Here is a 22145-nt window from a genome sequence, read left to right as displayed (position 1 = left end):
GAATTATCTTGTACTTGGCTCTATAGAAGGGTATAGTTGTGACCTATTTAACTGGATAATATCATGGAAAAATGACATTTCTAGCTGGTTTATTTGTAAATGATTTGATACACTAGACTAGGGTTTCACTATATACTGGTATTTATGATGTATTGACCATATTTAAAAAATGAAACACTGATATCATGTTAAAAAAACACATATGGAAATGTAAATTTACATTTAATCATTTAGCAGATGCTTTTATCCAAAAGAAATTACAAACAAGGGTAACAGAAGCGATCAAAACAACAAAAGAGCAACAATATATAAGTGTTGTGACAAGTTCACGTAAGGAAGAGATGAAAGCTCTTTCTTCTAATGGACCATCACTAACACACACACAAACACATTCATCCATCCCCTCCCTTATCTGCTGTTTAGCAAATGAAAAGTAAAAAGTTGGTCACATGCAGGCACAAACCTTGCTCCTCCGTCTCGCCGTCGTCTTGCATCTGTGGGGAGGTGAGTGTCACCTTCAGCGTGAGTTTGGGGTCTGTTGTGGTGCGGACCAAGATGGCGGCATCTGGAATAGAGCTCTGTACCTCATACTTCTCCTCTGTCAACTTCTGTAAGGGTCAGAGGTCAAAGGTCAAAAACATGCAAAGATGATTCAGAATGAATTATCTTGTACTTGGCTCTATAGAAGGGTATAGTTGTGACCTATTTAACTGGATAATATCATGGAAAAATGACATTTCTAGCTGGTTTATTTGTAAATTATTTGATACACTAGACTAGGGTTTCACTATATACTGGTATTTATGATGTATTGACCATATTTAAAAAATGAAACACTGATATCATGTTAAAAAACACATATGGAAATGTAAATTTACATTTAATCATTTAGCAGATGCTTTTATCCAAAAGAAATTACAAACAAGGGTAACAGAAGCGATCAAAATAACAAAAGAGCAACAATATATAAGTGTTGTGACAAGTTCACGTTAGTCTAATGCAATACACGTAGCAAGGTTTTTTTTTATTTGATGTTTTTTATAATACATAAAAAGTAGATAGAAAAGAGAAAGAATAGATAGAGCTAGTGTTAGATGGTCAAGCATGAAAATCAGTTATGGGTCAATTATGAAAATATCGTAATCCAGCACTACTAATGGTTCACTCCAACATTTTAGGTGGTGATGGTGCATCTTATTACTGGTTGACAACCGGCATAAACCTTTTTTGCAAAGCTTCTATTGATATCTTAGTAATATAATTAATGTGAAGTCTTTTGGCCATTATAATCATGTGGTGAAACTTTAAAAACATGCAGAAGTCCCACCTAGGCTGCTTATTGACACCCAGCTGCAAAAATGGTTTGTTCTGAAATTAAAATGTGAAATTAAATAGATATTATAATGAAATTACATTCCTTTAAATAGCGAAATCATCCTGCTTAATTTTAGGGGTCAGAAAGAGGAAGGAATAATCATTTAAAATTAAACTGTGGTGATTTTTGCTAGAAGAAACCTTGACATAAATAAATGAATGAATAAAAGAAAGAAAGAAAGAAAGAAAGAAAGAATTTTTTTTTTGCTGTTGAACCTTTAGACAACATATTTTAAAATCAGGCTTTTATGGCTCAGAGATCTTACAGAGATAACAGACTACTTACATTCCATTTTGTTCCAAATTAATATTAGTTTATTAAATTCCAAATTAATATTAGTTGTCACTCTACATCTCCTAATAATGTCTTAGTAAGATGATTTATAAATGCTTAGTTTTATGATTAAAGGGGTCATATGATGCGATTTCAATTTTTCCTTTCTCTTTGGAGTGTTACAAGCTCTTGGTGCATAAAGAAGATCTGTAAAGTTGCAAAGACTAAAGTCTCAAATCCAAAGAGATATTCTTTATAAAAGTTAAGAGTCAGCCACGCCTACTTAAAACGGATTGTTCTAACACGCCCCCACATATCTACGTCGCTATGTGGGAAGATTTGCATAACACCGCCCAAATGTTCACGCAAAGAAAGAAGGCGTAACTTTTATTCTCGCTGCAGTATTGTTGTTGCCGCAGCTTATAATGGGTTTTCATGTTTTTGTCTCGTTGCTCCAGCCTGACAGGGCATCATCACAATATGTTAAGGGGCGTAACATTTCCGTCACACGCTTGAGGTATTCGGCCAATCACAACACACTGGATAGCTGGCCAATCACAGCACACCTCGCTTTTCAGACCGATGAGCTTTGTAAAAATCGACGCGTTTCAGAAAGGCGGGGCATAGAGGAGAAATAATAATGTACAGTATGTGGAGAATAATGTGTTTTTTTAACCTTAAACCGCAGAAACACATTTCATTACACCAAATACACAAAATAATGTTCTTTTTAGCAGCATCATATGACCCCTTTAATGCGCTGAAGTTTCAAAATATATAATACAATGATGATAGAGAAATGAACAAATAAACGTTCATCAGAGCAGAGTTAAAAGTGCAGAACACACCTGCTTTGAATCAAACTGGACAAGAATGGAAAGGTTAAGTTTTTGGCATTCTTTGGCCACAGCTGGTCACAATACATTTACAAACCAGATTATGAGGTGGGACCTAGACAGCGCAGATGCTGGCTTTAATGTTTAATGTAATCCGGTTTGATGCGGGGGACGGCTCTGTAATCCATTCAATTAATTCCAGCCACACATTCTCAATCCGCCTGCTCTTTTCATGTAAACCAGAGATCAATTACATCTCCCACTGCAGTGACCCGTGTGTGTGTGTGCGGACGGACCGCTATACAGAGCACATTTCCTTCATGCATTCACATGCTGCTAAGACAGGAAATGTGCACATATATCACTCAATCGCTGATGTAATGGCTCTGACCAATCAGAGCAAGTAGAGAAAGGGTAAAGCAGTCGACTGCCTTTTCCATTAAGAACAAATCCATTATACGGGACTTGACCTGCTGGTAGTACAGTCTGCTTTAATGGGATTTGTGTCTGGGGTCTGTTGTGTGTGTGGGAGGCTCAGACTGGGTCACCGCTGATCACCCCGTTCCCTTGGCCTGTCCTAAGTGTCTAATTAGGGAAGCAGGTTGCTGGTTTATATTAATTACACATGATGAATATAAATAGAGCAGGTCTGTTTTGGATGTTGCAATATTTTATCTGTATAGAAATCTGCAATGTTTCATTTCCCTCAAAATATATGTGTTCATAACTATGTCAGTGTAAAATACATTCAAATATGTAGTATCAGATAAAATACATAGTCATAAAACTTTATACTTGCCGAAAAAGTGGCGAAAAGTCATAAAACTTTATACATGTTAAACTGAGACTAGCGTGATAGACCTACTGACTGACTTGTTATAATCATGTAATATCTGTAAAAAAAGATTTGTCCACATGAAAAGGGCAACTTATGTTACATAACTACTGTTTACATGGAGCAAATTCTTTTTTACAGGAATTACATTAACAAGTTTACCTGCATGGACCAGCAGAATTATTACAGCTTTATAGCTCTTTTGTTTTTAATGTCAGAATTCATAAGCGCAAAAATACACATTTCACATTTTTGCTTTTAAACCCTCAACTGTCTTGTCCCATAGAGACTTGTCCCGTTCTTGCCCCACAAACTAAATTAATTACTGAAAACTATTTTTTTTATTTGCATGACGTGATATGTGAAAATAAATCAGTGTTGTTTTATAAGTATTATATATATACTATATAATATTTTATAATATTTATTTATTATACTATTATTTTTATTATTTACATTTTTAATTTTAGTTTAGGTTTTAGTAATTTAATGTGCTTGTCATTTTTAATTTTTTGTATTTAATTGTATTTATTTTAGCTTTAGTAATCTTAGTACTTCAACAAATTTCTATAATTCATATATTTTATAAACTTTTATTTTTATTTCAGTTGGATGCAAAGACAGCATTTTAATTTTTTTAATTTTAATTTTTTCATCTAATATATAAATGTTATTTTATTTCAGCTTTATTTCAATTAACAAACATGATATTTAACAGTTTTAGTTAATGATAAAAATGTATAAAAAAGTTTTTTTTTTGGTAGTAATTTGTGTATACTGTATGTATTGCAAGTAATGGAAGTTTCAGAAGCTGTTGAGCTTATTTCAGGAAAAATTGCAACAGTATTGCAAGATTCATTTGGTAACAAATCACTTTCACAAGCATATTTTAACGAGTGCATTAACATAAAATACACTTCGCTGTTAGCAAACAACACATTAAATCCAGATAAACACTGATCAATGGCAAGCAAGCGTCTCTTGTTCTTCAGGGAAAACTAGCTGCAGTGTACCGCAGTGAGATGAAACACAAACAATAAAAAGAAAGCGTTTTTTGGGTGTATATTTTTATCCACAGCAGATCAAAACTCTTACAGGAGGTTGTGTGGTCAGTGTGTATTTTGGTAGCTGATGTGGTTTGTGTGTGTGCCGTCACCTCGATCTGCAGCGGGATGTTGTCACAGACGGTGCACAGCAGAGTCTCGGTGGGCTTCTCTCGGCACATGAGCACCAGCTCCAGATCCATGTCATCTTTAATCAGGAGGCCTTTGGCCACCAGACCGATCCTCATCACGCCACACAACACCTGTCCTTCACTGGGACTGCTACTAGAGCTGCTGTCCTCGCTGAGACAACACACAACATCAATGCGATCTGAATGAATGATGTGCAATAAGCAGATCTAATAAATCAAAAACAGCTTCTTAGCAGAAATCTGTCTATTTTCCCAGCATGCACTCACTTTGTGCTGCCTTCTGGCGATTCGTCCGCGCTGGCCTCCGTCCCCTCCTCCTGTGTGCTGGATGAATTTGGTTGATTTGATTGGCTGGCTTGAGTTTGGTCCATCCAATCAGAGACGTGTTTCAGGGCGCGCTCCACGGTGGAGACGAGGCTCTGCACCGCCTCCAAGGCCTCAGAGGAAGGGTAGATGGTGGAGTGCTTGGCCATGACGTGACGGTCATCGTTCCCGAACGACCGAATGGACCTCTGATGGAGAGAAAACACTCAATGTAGTAAGAAACAATACATAACCTTGTAGTTGTAGATGCAATAAATAGAGTATGCGCACACAACTTTGTCTCAGAGGTTCATTTTAAGAAATTAACCGACTTCTTATATGAAAGTTGCATTACAAGTTTTTTTGTAAACTTTTTACAATCATTCACTTAGCTTTGGCCTTGTCCCGAACCCAGTCTTTGAATTTTGAATTATGAAAATCCATTGAAAAAAAATTAATTAATTAATAATAATAATAATAATATATTTATTTATTTATTTATTACATGCACACACTCAAGTAAAAAAATAATTTCACTATTTATTTTGTGAATATTGTGTATTAATTTTTACACATCAAGTGGGTATCAACTTAGAACAGTCCCACAGCTGTGTTATAATTTATATCACAAAAATTACAAAATTATCTGCAAATAAATAAATAAATGATAACAGAAAGAATAAAAAATTTCAACATTTAAATTTGGGGACCATTAAATTAATCATATGTGATAGTAAAATTATAATGTTACAAAATATTTTTATTTTAATTAAATGCTGTTCTTTTGAACTTTCTGTTCATCAAATAATTCCGCAAAATTATGAAGCGGCACAATTGTTTTCAACATGGCAATAAGAAATGTTTCTTGAGCAGCAAATCAGCATATTAGAATGATTTCTGCAAGATCGTGTGACACTGAAGACTGGAGTAATGATGCTGGAAATTCAGCTTTGATCACAGGAATAAATTACATTTGAAAATATATTAAAATAGAAAAGAGTCATTCTAAATTGTAGTAATATTTCACAATTTTAAAAGTGTAAAAAGTGTGTTTTAATTGAATTTATTTCTTCACTTCCACAGGATGAAAGTGCCAGCAACGACATACCAGTAACACTGATAAAGGTGAGCTACATGCAAAAACACACACACTCTGCTGTTAACAACTTCTGAAGATCACCTTGGCCGACTTCTTCAATTGATCTCCTCAAGTAAAGTGCGCATGTGAGACAGACGTGCAAGGTTAGAGCGAAGCGTTCAGTGGCAGATTAAACTTTAATCAATCAAACTCACCTCTGCTTGCCTTGATGGCAAAACAAACGTCTAGAGAAGTAAGATCATATGCGTGTCCAAAGCCGTAAGTCACACCCGCTGTATTAACCTGTGTCTGTGAGCGTCAGCATGTTACACATCATCCTCACGGGTGGAAATCAATTTGAGCTCGGTGACAGTCACCCGACAACCTCTTCGAATCAGACATCGCTCCCGCATACCCACAATCCTTCAGTCTTTCATCAGCCACCGTCAGTCAATCTCTCATGTAACCCCCCCACTTCACGACTAGATCTAACCACCCAATCCTCTCTTCCTGCATTAGTATTCAAGGTGGCGCTTCTCAACTGGTGGGACGCGACCTAAAAATGAGTCGCAGGTCTGTACTGAAAAATAATGAAAAGAACAAAATGCAACTAACTACATAACAGTTAGTGCTGCACAATTAATCGAATTTCTAATCGCGATTACAATTACGGATGCCACAATTACGTAATCGTTCAAAGCGGCAATTAATCGTTCAAAGTCCACTTATGTTATTCTGAGTGCTTAAGATGTGTTTTTTCTTTCTACAGGTCATCTTAAGGGGGTTTTTCAATTTTAGTGTTAGTAAAATATTATAATACCATGCATATTTTTACTTTTTTATTACACATCATCCTCACGGGTGGAAATCAATTTGAGCTCGGTGACAGTCACCCGACAACCTCTTCGAATCAGACATCGCTCCCGCATACCCACAATCCTTCAGTCTTTCATCAGCCACCGTCAGTCAATCTCTCATGTAACCCCCCCACTTCACGACTAGATCTAACCACCCAATCCTCTCTTCCTGCATTAGTATTCAAGGTGGCGCTTCTCAACTGGTGGGACGCGACCTAAAAATGAGTCGCAGGTCTGTACTGAAAAATAATGAAAAGAACAAAATGCAACTAACTACATAACAGTTAGTGCTGCACAATTAATCGAATTTCTAATCGCGATTACAATTACGGATGCCACAATTACGTAATCGTTCAAAGCGGCAATTAATCGTTCAAAGTCCACTTATGTTATTCTGAGTGCTTAAGATGTGTTTTTTCTTTCTACAGGTCATCTTAAGGGGGTTTTTCAATTTTAGTGTTAGTAAAATATTATAATACCATGCATATTTTTACTTTTTTATTATTATTTAAAGAAGAAACCAATCCAATGTACAGTTGACATTTGAACCTTAATGCTATAGAAAAGCAATAAAAGTTTTTCAGTTTGAGTGTTTTCTGCTTATTTATTTTCATATAAAAATATGGCATGCAATTGCTTCAAACAATGGTATAAACATCATTCAATGTAAATTGTGATAATCGTAATTAATAATCGCAATTACAATTTCAAGAGAATAATCGACAATTATAATCTTTGTCATAATCGTGCAACAGTGTTATTTTAGTATCACTGGCACTGGAGTTATTATAGTTAACAAACTAAAACCATAAAAATTGCTGTTACTTATAAATAAAAGAATAATGTACTGTATAAATAAAATAAAATGTTAACTGAAATAAAATAAAAAACAAAAAAAATATTTTATTTTAGAAAAACACGAAAACATTTAAAAACAACAAACTAATCAAAATCACAAAAACAACACAAATACTACAACTTTAACTACTTTAGAAATTAAAACATAAAAATAAAAACTAATTCAAAATATCAACAAAACCAACAATAGCATCTCAATGGCACTAAAATAACAGCACTGATAATCAATTTGCTAATAATTTCATTTATATTTTATTTTCTGTTTTAATTTTAATTTTAAAGTTTTAGTCATTTTGTTGTGTTTTTTGCCATTTTTATTAGTTTTTTTTTTTTTGCTTTGTTTTGTTTTAAATGTGTATACAGTTTTATTAATGCTTCAGTTTATTTAGTTTGAGTTATTTTAGCCTTGGTAAGTTGACAACTGGTTTCTTTAATATTGCTTTTTTTTTAAACACAAATTAAAGTTTATTTTATTTCAAGTAATTAGTTTTGATGGGTTTTAGTTTTACTTAACTTTTAAAACAGGTTCTCCATATATTTTGTTGCTGACATCAGAGGTCAGGGGTTCAATCAAACACTGGTACACCAGAGAACGTCTCGGTCCTATTTTTAAATTTAGGTGGCCTTAGCCATCATCCAACACATTTAAATCTGTTCAAAAGTTTGGGGTTGGTAAGAATGAATTATGTTTATGTTCTTTATTAATCCTTTTCATTCATCAAAAAATACAGTGATATTGTAAAATATTATTACACTTTAAATTACCTGATTTCTATTTTAATATATTTTATAATGTAATTTATTCCTGTGATGCCATGTTAAATTATGAGCATTATTTCAGCTTATTTTGGTTGAAAACACTTAATATTTTACACTAACACTTAAACTGTGTTTTGGGGATTTTTAATGAATAGAAATGTCAAAAGAACCGCATTAAAATATAGATTTTTTGATATAACAGATTTTTTTTTGTAACAAAGTTTTTACTTTTCACATTTGATAAATACATTTAATGCATACTTGCTGAATAAAAGCATTCACTTATTTTGACATTTTTTTTTTAATTCTACTGACCCAAAACATTTGAAGAGTAGCAGAATCATTAGCAAATCTGAAAATAAATGTCCAATCTCTTACTGTACGTTATCATGTTGTGATGTATAAGTTAGATGCTCCACAGGAGCCTTTTCAAGCTGTTTTACTCCTAACATTTTTGAAGCACATTTTTCATATGACCAAAAGTAACTGAAAAGACTATGTAAAACCAAGAAAAGTTTTTTTTTTAATGATTTTTGTGCATTGAGAGCTAGTCTCTGTAGTCTCTTTCCTGCCCACATGCATAAAAAAACAGAAAAACTCTCTAAAAAAAAAAGGTAGGCGTTTACCACCAATCAAAACTTCCTATCAGTTCATTCATCATCCTTCACAGGCCTGAATCTCCATGATATCAGCTCTATTCAATACCAATGCTGTCATTTTCAATCCCTCGCTCTTCCTGTAGCATTTCTCCATTCGACAGCAGACTTGCTCAATAGCGTATCAAAGCTACATCAGCAGCGCTGCAGTCCCCGGGGGGTGTGACCTTTCACGCAATATAGACATAAAAACAACACCGTGCATCCATCTTCTGAACAGCAGCTGTTGTTTAACTAGCAAGAAAGGAAAAAAACAAGATTTGTTTGTTTCAATCGGAGTTCACCGAGTGACATTTTTACACTGGCGGCTGCAGCCAGACAGCCGGGCTTGTTTGTCGAGTGCGATGCGCTGATGTTTGAAGGCTGCAACCTTTAGTGGAGTCGATCAATTAGAGTGATGCAGAGTGAGCACTTTGACACCGCTAGACAAACTACGCATGTTTGAGAAGAGTAAAGGCAGCCTGGGCGAGTGTGGATCAGGTTCTTTCGGCATCTGCAGCAGTGGGTGGCTGGGATATAAAGATGCATATCGGTGACAGTGGCCTCTCAATGGCATCGGGCCAGTATTTAAAAGGCAGTGTGCAGGGTTTATGAGGCGCTTCTAATGGCCGCCTGTGAGCGGTTGTAAAACATACTGGGAAGTGTAAAAGTGTAAAACAGCTAAAGAGAAGCATCTTAATCACACATCACACCAGAGACAGAGGGAATGGATGGATAAGGATAGAAAGACACATCGTATGTGTGAGGTATGCACTGATAATGATGCTCGGTATTTTCAACTACCTCATAAAACACATGGCGCTGCTACGAAAAACAAATCGCAATACCATAATTGAATCGTTATTTTTGATGACCGAAACAAATTCTGTCATCATTTAGTCACCCTCAAGTTGTTCCAAACCTGTATGAGTTTCTTTCTTCTGTTGGACACAAAAGAAGATATTTGGAAGAGTATGGGTAACCAAACAGTTGACGGTAGCCATTGACTTCCTTACTAGGGAACAAAGTACTATGCAAGTCCATGGCTACCAGCAACTTGAGGGTGAGTAAATGATGACAGAATTTTCATTTTTGGGTGAACTATCCCTTTAACTTTGAATAAAAGGACAATGCAATGGCAGCCTAGAGGAAGCGATTCTGCATGAAAACTTTAAATTGAAAGAATTAAAAAAAAACTGTGTCCAAACATGCCTACACCGTAAAAAAAAAACTAAACAAAAAAAAACAACCTTTTTTTTCAAAGTTGTAAATAAAACGGATGTTTTACAAGAAAACACAATTTCAGTTCATATATTTTCCACATTTAATTCAATTCTTTACTTGCCCTTTCTTTGTAATTGTTTGCAAAATTTTCGACCAATTTCTATAAATTGTTTCTATACCAAATCTTTTGCCGTGTATTTGAGATTCTGGAGTTCACATGTGATGGACACTTTACTGTGAATGTACTTATTTACCAGTTCTTTACCACCAATCAAAACTTCCTATCAGTTCATTCATCATCCTTCACAGGCCTGAATCTCCATGATATCAGCTCTATTCAATACCAATGCTGTCATTTTCAATCCCTCGCTCTTCCTGTAGCATTTCTCCATTCGACAGCAGACTTGCTCAATAGCGTATCAAAGCTACATCAGCAGCGCTGCAGTCCCCGGGGGGTGTGACCTTTCACGCAATATAGACATAAAAACAACACCGTGCATCCATCTTCTGAACAGCAGCTGTTGTTTAACTAGCAAGAAAGGAAAAAAACAAGATTCGTTTGTTTCAATCGGAGTTCACCGAGTGACATTTTTACACTGGCGGCTGCAGCCAGACAGCCGGGCTTGTTTGTCGAGTGCGATGCGCTGATGTTTGAAGGCTGCAACCTTTAGTGGAGTCGATCAATTAGAGTGATGCAGAGTGAGCACTTTGACACCGCTAGACAAACTACGCATGTTTGAGAAGAGTAAAGGCAGCCTGGGCGAGTGTGGATCAGGTTCTTTCGGCATCTGCAGCAGTGGGTGGCTGGGATATAAAGATGCATATCGGTGACAGTGGCCTCTCAATGGCATCGGGCCAGTATTTAAAAGGCAGTGTGCAGGGTTTATGAGGCGCTTCTAATGGCCGCCTGTGAGCGGTTGTAAAACATACTGGGAAGTGTAAAAGTGTAAAACAGCTAAAGAGAAGCATCTTAATCACACATCACACCAGAGACAGAGGGAATGGATGGATAAGGATAGAAAGACACATCGTATGTGTGAGGTATGCACTGATAATGATGCTCGGTATTTTCAACTACCTCATAAAACACATGGCGCTGCTACGAAAAACAAATCGCAATACCATAATTGAATCGTTATTTTTGATGACCGAAACAAATTCTGTCATCATTTAGTCACCCTCAAGTTGTTCCAAACCTGTATGAGTTTCTTTCTTCTGTTGGACACAAAAGAAGATATTTGGAAGAGTATGGGTAACCAAACAGTTGACGGTAGCCATTGACTTCCTTACTAGGGAACAAAGTACTATGCAAGTCCATGGCTACCAGCAACTTGAGGGTGAGTAAATGATGACAGAATTTTCATTTTTGGGTGAACTATCCCTTTAACTTTGAATAAAAGGACAATGCAATGGCAGCCTAGAGGAAGCGATTCTGCATGAAAACTTTAAATTGAAAGAATTAAAAAAAAACTGTGTCCAAACATGCCTACACCGTAAAAAAACAAAAACAAAAAAAAAACAACCTTTTTTTTCAAAGTTGTAAATAAAACGGATGTTTTACAAGAAAACACAATTTCAGTTCATATATTTTCCACATTTAATTCAATTCTTTACTTGCCCTTTCTTTGTAATTGTTTGCAAAATTTTCGACCAATTTCTATAAATTGTTTCTATACCAAATCTTTTGCCGTGTATTTGAGATTCTGGAGTTCACATGTGATGGACACTTTACTGTGAATGTACTTATTTACCAGTTCTTTATCAAATGTGCTTATATAGTATGCATTTTTGGACATAATGTACACAATGTACAAAATAAACCAATATTATCTAATGCGCTAATGCTACAAAATCCCACATAAACTAATGTTAGGAGGTCAGCAAGTAATGTAGCTAAAGTTCATTTATGTTTATGCATGAAATATGTGTCATCTACAGTATATGTATGCTAGCTATCCTGTTAAAGCTTTCAAAAGGTAATACTAACTTCTCTGATTGGTCAATATCACTTCAGGATTGTGGTTAATTGGCATAGTATTTTTTGTTTAAATGTTAACACACACACACACTGCAGGTAGAAAATACCATCATCAACACTGGAGCTCAATGTAGGTTTGTTGTGAAAAACTGATACAATATTGCTAAAGACCGCTAAAGATCTACACATTAAGGCTGTAGAAATTCGGAATGGAATTGTGCATTCCCTGCTCAGAAAATCCTACAGGAAAGCAAAGACTTGTTAGTGGAATTTCTACTGTAATTTGGAACCAGTCCCAAAGGATCTTAATAAGAACTAATCAGAGGTTAACAGAAAAATTGGATTCTCACTGAGTAGGATATTATTTGATTCTTAGCAGATTCTAATAGGATTCTTTAGGAGGCATTCCAAATTATGACAAAAATCACAAAAGGAATCCTGAATACGGTTTTGTGGCACTTGGGGGCAGAATGAGAAAAAGAAAAAGCAAGCATGCATGTGTGTATGTGTGAGAGAGAGAGATCAAGTACAATCAAGCAATGGAGGGTTTCATCAAACCACTAATTTAATGAATGGCACACTGGGGACACATTCAGACAAACAGATCTCAATTGAATGGAGTACGATGGGTGCACACACACACACACACACACACACACACACACACACACACACACACACAGAAGGATCAAGCCCATTAAAATCGAGGGGGCATGTGGATTTGAAATTGCTTATTTAAAAAAATAGTGTTGTAGCACAGTTTTCATTTAGTAATGTGTATTTATGGCTCCTGCGCTGATTATAAGATGCATTAAATAACCACAAGAGGGGTCCTGGCATGTTGTGTTGTCTCTATGTGTATATTTGAGGTCAGTGTTCAGTATTAAATTAATTACACGCCCCTAATTAAAATGTCTGCTAGTCAGGCAATGATCTGCAAAGCTCTGCGGCTACTTATTATAGACTCATAGGCATAGACATGAGCTGACCACAAACAGCTGTTGACTGATGCAGGTCTTCTTGATGAGTGTGTGCATGTGAATGTGTGATGAGATTGACACAAACAGACTGTGACAGTGTGTGTGAGCAGCTCTCTGATGCCCAAAGTGTGTAAATCTCAAGCGGCCCCAGAACATAGACCTGGGGAACACCACCTTAAAAATTTATATACAGTACACACACTGTTTACAGAAATGCAAGCAATCAGTGTATGCTTTGCAAAAATAATTTTTTAAGTAAAAACATGGTTTCATAAAGCCACTTACAATGAAAGTGCTTAAAAAGCTAAAACATGAACCTTGCATTTTTGTTAGAGCATTTATTTTTCCCCTATAATTAGTATTATTTAGGCTTTAAAATGGTCTAAATTGTAATTTTTGCAGTGGTTATGTACTTTCAGAGCTTATAAGATAAAGGCTATTTATTTTATTTTTTTTACATTTATTTATTTATTTAGAAGGTTGTTTATTGACCTCATAAATTACATTTTGCACAGAAAGTCACCTGGTAAAATTGCATCATGTTAACATAAGGTTTAACTTTTGTGACTATATATTAAAAAGTATGCATTTTAGCATGCATTGTGTTACCTCCTTTACTTCCATTGTACGTCCAGAATGTTTGCTCATTTTTTAAATTGAGGGATGATGAGTCACTTTCAAAATTACACACGAAATGCTCTCAACAGAACTCAACTACTAAACACAGAACCCTTCAATAAGCCAAAAACTCAATACTCAGAATTGTGCATTAATTTTCAGTCTGCCATTCATTGAACACTATGTGCAATTTTTTTCCTGAAAGTCCATTTCTTTGGCATAGTGCAAGGTCAAGCTGACACACAGCCAGAGTGTGTGTTAGTGCAATTTTTCATGTGTGTGTGTGTGTGTGTGTGTCTGTGGGCTCTGCCACTTTGGCCACAGTTTGACAGGAAGTCGAGTGAAACCAGGAAGGTCACCTCGTTATGTGCAAAATAAATCAATAGAGATATAGACACAGAAGACACAGAAAGCCACTAGAGTGAGAGAAGTGGAAAGCGCTTGTGTATTTATGCGTGTACGCGTTTGCGTGTGCATTTCCAAGGTCACCCCGGCTGCGGCAGCAAGGCTGGGTTAGCATTAGAGCTCACGCTAGCAGGGCGCTCATTATGCTGGGTTATTTATGAACCTCCCCCCCAACTCTCAGACTTTAATAATTCAAACAGCACAGGCCTACACTCCCATGAGACCCTGCTCCCAAAAGCCGGAGGTGAGGGCCATTAATCAAACGTTGATCTCCTCCCCCCCTTCTCTCTCTTTCTCGCAAGCCCCCCATTCACATTTTTTCGTTCACATCTCGGCTGGTTTTAGATTAGAGCAGTTTGGACAGAAATACATGTAAGGGAGATTTTGCAATTTAGACATCAACCTTGTGCGATACTTAACCAGCCACACAAACAGAAGATGAGGGGTTTTTACCATGGCGGCTGGAGGGTTGCAAGGCGCGGTGTGTCTGTGAACGTGTGTGTGTGAGCACGGAGTGTGGAGACAGGGGTCTCGGGACGCCCTCTCCTCATGCGCTCGCCTCTCTGCCCCCCCGCTGCACCCGACTGCACCAAACCTGCGAGACAGACAGAGAACAACATTAATTATATGTATCCTGTGCATTTTTATTATTAGCATTACACAGGGTTAGTGCACAAGATGGATAAACAGCACTGAAATCTAGGGGACTAAACGTGTAGCATCACAAACCCTCACACACGCTTCCCTCAGGAGGTATCAGTGACTCTCTGCATGAAAATAAGCAATGCAGAATATGGATGTTATACATATTTCATGATCTGGGTGCTGCCGCACAACTGAGATGCGGCCTGTTGTTCTGTCGGTTTATTTCCCGACACAGCGAAGTGTTTGCATGTATACTAGTTTTACAGAGCACTTATCTGAGCCTGTTTATCAGGCTTATCTTGCAAAGTGCTTCCACTGCTTAAGACAAATATGGCTATATGTGAAAGTCATCTGAACACACACGCCGGAATCGTTTTGAGTGGTGGCAATAACCATAATTTGTGGATCAAACATTGAACTGTACATTTTTAGACAGACAGAGAACAACATTAATTATATGTATCCTGTGCATTTTTATTATTAGCATTACACAGGGTTAGTGCACAAGATGGATAAACAGCATTGAAATCAAGGGGACTAAACGTGTAGCATCACAAACCCTCACACACGCTTCCCTCAGGAGGTATCAGTGACTCTCTGCATGAAAATAAGCAATGCAGAATATGGATGTTATACATATTTCATGATCTGGGTGCTGCCGCACAACTGAGATGCGGCCTCTTGTTCTGTCGGTTTATTTCCCGACACAGCGAAGTGTTTGCATGTATACTAGTTTTACAGAGCACTTATCTGAACCTGTTTATCAGGCTTATCTTGCAAAGTGCTTCCACTGCTTAAGACAAATATGGCTATATGTGAAAGTCATCTGAACACACACGCCGGAATCGTTTTGAGTGGTGGCAATAACCATAATTTGTGGATCAAACATTGAACTGTACATTTTTACTCCACTTAATCCCTTCTTATCTGGCCAAATGTCTTCCCTGTATTAATGCAATTTCCCTGGAATATAATTTCATTCTCTGGATTATGGCTTTCAGAGCTGAACAGATTTTTTTTTTTAAAGAATATCCAAAAACTGTGAGGGGAGAGAGCTGATCTCAGTCGTATTTCAATGGTAAAGTGCTGTAGTGTTTTGGGTAGATGCTATATTGCTGTTAGGAGGTGCTTGCTAAGGTGTAACAAGTTTTGATAAATTTTATGATAAGCAGTGGCACCATGGTTTTTTCCATTGCTAAGGTGTTCTAAATGGTGTAAAAGTAATATTTTTTATTTTGTTTTAAACAATACTATATTCATCAGAAATTGAACTGATCAAAAGTGACAGTAAAGACTATTACATTATTACAAAAAAAAAAATCTATTGCAATTAAATGCTGTTCTTTTGAACTTTCGATTCTTCAGAAAATACTTAAAAAAATATTAAGCAGCACAACTTCAACATTGATAATAATCAGAAATGTTTCTTGAGCAACAAATCAGCATATTAGAATGATTTCTGAAAGATTATGTGACACTGAAGACTGGAGTAATGATGCTGAAAACTCAGCTTTACATCACAGGAATAAATTACATTTTAAAACATATTTACATACAAAACAGTTATTTTAAATTGTAATAATATTTCGCAATATTACTGCGTTTACTGTATTTTTGATCAAATAAATTAAGCTTTGGTAAGCATAAGAGACTTCTTTAAAACGCATCTTTCAGATTCCATGCTTTGGTTGCTAAGGTGTACTGATTGATTTTATTTTGTTAGGGTGTGATTGCTAACTTGTTCTGGTTAGTCAGATTATATACTTTGCACATGGGCTGTTGGGAATTTTGTACCTGAATGCTTGAAATGACAAATGCGACACATGGGAGCAAAAAGCACAAGACCACAAACCTATATCTAGTGTGTCGTTTGGGACAGGGTTTCACAAACCAAGATAATTTGCATGCTCTGCTTATAGCATATCATATAAAACCACGTCACCTAATGTACATATTACCCAACAATCCATAACCAAGACAATGATGAATAGGAAGAAATAGTGTCGCTCAATAGGCCATAGCTTATCTCCCGACTCCCTTTATGCACCAAACCTCTACTTTGACATCCTTTTAAGAGATGAACAAGTGTATCTGGTGAGGGAGCCCACACCGCTGCCAACAGCGCAATTACGCTCAAACGCAGCCCTGCAGATCTTCTGTAATAATGTTCAGTGGAGTGTGTCCACACAGAGACATTCACAGTCTGCTTGCTGACGGCCCTGCTGTCACTGCCTCGTTATCAGCGTCACAATCTGCTGAAAACACACCGCATACCAAACCAGACCTTTCAGAGAGATCATTAGCCCCGAACTGACGAACATTTAAACGACTAATCATTAAATGATGCACACATACAAACTTCAACACTGTCTAGTTTACAACTGTACATCAATAATTACAATACAAAAGTAGATTTTTGCATGAGGTTTACCTCAAACAAACAAACAAAATCCTTTCATAATGTTCAGTGACATGGAAATAAATATTATATTGACTTTCCACTTCCAATTACTGATTAATCACTACCTCACTCATCTGGCACAATAATATAATGTTTTTGAAACATCTTCATTCGGGGAAGTAAAAATGTCTCAGTAAATACAGATAATGTGATTAATGAATCACCATATTATGTAATTCAGTTAAATGTTTTCATCAGTTAGTAACAATTCTCACAATTGTCACACACACACACACACACACACACACACACACACACACACACACACACACAAAGGAAACGGACAGTGCATTCAACGACAAATAAGAAAATGGAAAATATTTTAAACACATGCCAAAAACACTGTTCATATTGCTTTCAAGGTCTTAGAAATGTTTTACATTATTTTAAACAAACATTAGGCCTTTAGATAAAAAGTCACAAAGTCTTTAAGATATCAGTTTAAAAGTAATAGCGGTAACATTTTACAGTCTCACTAACTAACTTACCTAATTGCATATTAATGGCTTTTAGATCCCTTAATCCTACACTATACCTACAGTAAACTCAACAACCTTACTAACTATTAATAAGAAGCAAATTAGGAGTTTGAGAAAAAAGCTATTGTTAATAGTTAGTTAACAGTAAGAATTGGTCCCAAACCTCCCCTTACGCATTGAATAAATGTAAACACATATTCATTATTTTAGATTTTTTTTAAACGCACTGTATAAGGTAATTTTCCCCCCCAAATATCATGAAGTGATTCTTAAGTATAAATGCATCCAGAAAAATTGTATACATCAAGCTGAGGTTCAATTTGGGCTCATGATTGAAGACAGCAGGATCACTGATTAGCATGCAGTGGTCAGATTGTGAAAAAGACATTTAACCTCAGTATTTCAGCATGAATAAGTAGACATCCTCCAGCTTGTGGGAAACAAGTGAAAAGAACGAGATAAGCATTTCTCAACATTGCCCCCTTCACTGACCTTCACTGACCTTCACTTTCACCTTCCTTGTGCCTGATGTCAATCCTTTAATCATTTTTTGGTTCCCTCTAGTTTAGATAACAGAGGCTGTTTTATTAAGCTAATTAAATTTTTTATTTCGATTTTGGCTTTTAAGGATTATAGCCGCATTTCTTCTAGCGCAACTTTTTTCCCTTCACAGCGGTGCACATTCATTCCTCCCTAAAACCCAAACTTAAAGTCAGAATCAGCACAATCAGTGATTGTTGAAAAAAGGCCGTCTTACACTGTTGTTAAATTGCGGGACGTGTTTGATAATAAAACGTGGAAAGCACAACCCGCACGAGATGCTGTTCCTCAGGCTGAAATGTGTGCGCGTGGCGCGCTCCACAACGGACAAACCAATTACAGAGCTTCAGGCGCATGTCCAAACGATCAAATACACACAAAAAATGTCAAAATGGCCGGCTTGAAGAGTATTTACTTAAACACATTTTATGTCTTAAGTGGAGGAGAACAGCTGGGAGAAAATCAGATGTGTGTCAATATATATTGTCTTAAAGTGACAGACTGGCACTTGGGCCATTAGTTAATCAAACAACAAAATGCAAAGACAAAATCACTCACAGCTCTTAATCTGAATTACATAGCTTTAATAAGCATTAATCTATCAATACATACAGTGATAACTGTATTTACTTGTAATACTTAATTACTTGTAAATACTGTAATTACTTGCCTGAACAGTAATGTTAGTAGACATTCATGGAAAAATGAAAGCACTGTTTATTTCATTTCATTTGTATATTTGTTTTATTGTATTTGTCAGTTTGTTTTACTTTGTTTCTTTGTTCATGTTCTTATCTTATGTACAGTATAAAACACTAAAAATGCCTGCACACTGGTGCATTTACAAATTGATGTTTTATATTAATTTCATTAAATATTTATCTTACATTTCAGAATATAAAGCAATGTTAATTCAGCTCTTAATTTGTCATATATATACATATAAAAATAACAAAAAGTACCGATAAGAATACTGTTAAAGTACCGAATCGATAAGCAGTATCGGTAAGAGTAGTAATACCGTTAAAACCTTAACGAAACCCATCCCTACATATGACCCCTTTAAACAAAAATAGTGAGCCATACTGTACCTCATGTGCTATTAAAGGGGTCATATGATGCGATTTCAAGTTTTCCTTTCTCTTTGGAGTGTTACAAGCTCTTGGTGCATAAAGAAGATCTGTAAAGTTGCAAAGACTAAAGTCTCAAATCCAAAGAGATATTCTTTATAAAAGTTAAGAGTCAACCACTCCTACCTAAAACGGCTCGTTCTAACACATACCTACGTCATGATCTGGGAAGATTTGCATAACACTGCCCAAATGTTCACGCAAAGAAAGAAGACATAACTTTTATTCTCGTTGTAGTATCGTTGACGCTGCAGCCATGTCGTGAAGGCGCTGTGTGTTTCGTTGTGAAAGCGAAACTACTTTGTTTGGTCTTCCAAAAGAGGACGATATCCGCTTCGTCATGCCTAGAGCTGATCTGTGCTGGTCGCTGAGGAAATACATCAACTCTCACCGTGGACAAAGCGGAGTCTAGCCCGCCTCAGCTCAATCTATCCCGTCCTCAGCGCACGCTAAGCTGGGGCTTCCCCTCATAACAGGGAGCTAGTAAAGAAAAACATTGTTTTCATCTAGCAAACAGAAGATAGAAAGAGATAGGTTACGATCATATCTTTGCCCCAGTGCTACTAATTACACGCATTCATTTTCTTTGTCTTTCATTCTTCTCTGTGTTTTAAGGAAAGCAGTTAATTTCTTCTCTAGGGTAATCAACAGACAAAACCTGGTATTAAACGAAAGCTTCTTTCAATCAGAGCCTAGCTGATGTTTTCTACAAGTTTGCCATTTATTTACCATCTAGAGACTCCCAAAATCTCAAAATGAGCTTGTGTTTGCATTTTTGCTCCCTCATTACAAACACCCCACCAGATCCCACTAAGGAAAACCATTCTGGCCTGCAGGCAAAAAGCACTGGCTTGGCGGATAGCGTCTCATTAGTACGAGGTTGCCAGATCAGCGCCACACTTCTCTGCACACTGATTATTGGACGGCCACTTAATGAATCTTACACATGGCAAACCGCACCTGCTCCCACGGAAAAGACTCGGACGGTGGTTAGGGTGTGTGCAATAAACAGATGTTTACAAACCCTCAGTCTGGGAATGGCAACTCTAGAAAATGTTATGTTTAGGTTAGCGGTGGGTTATACTTACAGCTATATATGAAGTTGTGTATTTACGCGTCTATGAGTTTAAACACCATTGCACATGCAAATGTTTACTTCAGAGCCATTTTAACCTCTATTGCTAAGTCTATTAATAGTGACCCCAACGTACCTCTATATTGAGAGTGTGTTTACAGAAGGAAATACTGAATTTCGGAATAAACCATCTGCAGACTGACATGCTGGTTGAGTGCTGTTTTACACCCAGACAGAGGCACACATGAATGCACATGCACGGAAAGCCAAGGAAGCTCTTCTCATGAAGCTTGCTGAACTCGATCCAAAATCTGAGGTTTCTAGACGTGGCTGCATAATTCATAACTGTGAGGTGTTTATTTTATTTTATATTTCTGCAGTAGTGAAGTCAAGGTTCCAGCTCAAATACATGTAAACAAATCATCCGACACGTTGAGCTGAATGAAACAGCCATCACCGTTTCCTATTCTTATGCTCAACAATAAGACGCTCTGAAAGGGAAAAAACAGACAGATGAAAGAGAAAAGTCTTTTGTTTTTACCCATTTTAACCTGTAGTAAACATTCATTCCAAAGAGCCGTCAAGGAATAATTCAGAGTGACATGAAGGGAAAAAACGAGAGTCTAGGATAAAGAAAAGAAAATCTATTTTATTAAAAATGCACATGCCTTTCAGTTCTTATATAGAAATCTAATCTTTGTTTTCATGTTATGGTTTTTAAAAATTACTACATTTTTTTATGTCGTATAACCAAGTAAACGGTTTAGAATATTTACAATTATATAATATTTAACATTTTTTACACCACGAATGCACACACTTAAAATGTAATTACAATTTATTTATTATTATAATTTACAATTTATAATGTAATTTATAATATGATTATTTTCAAAAATGTGTTTTAATATATAGTTAAAAAAGGTAAAATCTACTACCTTTTTCACAATGTCATGAATTATTAGTAAGATTTTTTTATGTTTTTAATGGAGTCTCTTATGCTCATAAAGTCTGAATTAATTTGATCAAAACTACCAAAAAAAAAAACTGTAATATTGTGAAATATTATTGCAATTTCTAATATTGGTTTGCTATTTTAATATACTTTAAAATATATTTTATTTCTGTGACGCAGCCATTACTCCAGTTTTAAGTATAGTGTCATATGATCCTTCAGAAGTCATTCTAATATGCTGATTTATTATCAGTGTTGAAACTGTTGTGCTGATTAATATTTTTTTGGAACCTGTGATACGTTTGTCTTTGATTCTTTGATGAATAAAAATTTTAAAAGAACAGCATTCATTCAAAATAGAAATCGTTACTGACAATATGTCTTTACTATCACTTTTTATCCATTTAACACATTCTTGCTGAATAAAAGTATTAATTTCTTTAAAGAAAGAAAAAATTTACTGAACCAAACTTTTGAATAGTATTGCAAAACAACATTTCTATTTTGAATAAACACTGTACTAAGAATCCTGAAAAAAGTATCACAGGTCCCAAAAAAATATTAAGCAGCACAACAGTTTCCAACATTGATTATAAATCAGCATATTAGAATGATTACCGAAGGATCATGTGACACTGAAGACTGGAGTAA

General features: G+C 36.1%; 1 protein-coding gene across 5 annotated transcripts in view; it reads right to left on the bottom strand.

Moving 5' to 3' along the window:
- strbp (spermatid perinuclear RNA binding protein) overlaps positions 1–22145 on the bottom strand; it is a 118910-nt gene that overhangs the window by 31962 nt on the left and 64803 nt on the right. For 4 of the 5 annotated variants that reach the window (XM_016288760.1, XM_016288758.1, XM_016288761.1 and 1 more), the window contains exons 3-6: positions 14663–14804; positions 4782–5026; positions 4476–4665; positions 464–608 (exon numbers count right to left, since the gene is read on the bottom strand). In XM_016288760.1, coding sequence (XP_016144246.1) covers positions 464–608; positions 4476–4665; positions 4782–5026; positions 14663–14665 — 583 coding nt within the window. In that variant the 5' untranslated portion in view covers positions 14666–14804. Of the gene's footprint in view, positions 1–463; positions 609–4475; positions 4666–4781; positions 5027–6110; positions 6201–14662; positions 14805–22145 lie in introns of those variants that run through there. The other variant, XM_016288762.1, reaches the window with a different exon arrangement.

The sequence above is a fragment of the Sinocyclocheilus grahami genome, unplaced genomic scaffold, assembly GCF_001515645.1.
Source record: "Sinocyclocheilus grahami isolate Dianchi unplaced genomic scaffold, SAMN03320097.WGS_v1.1 scaffold234.1, whole genome shotgun sequence".
NCBI classification, from domain to species: domain Eukaryota; kingdom Metazoa; phylum Chordata; class Actinopteri; order Cypriniformes; family Cyprinidae; genus Sinocyclocheilus; species Sinocyclocheilus grahami.
Note: the sequence above shows the minus strand (reverse complement) of the source record. Positions and strands in the feature narration are given on the sequence as shown.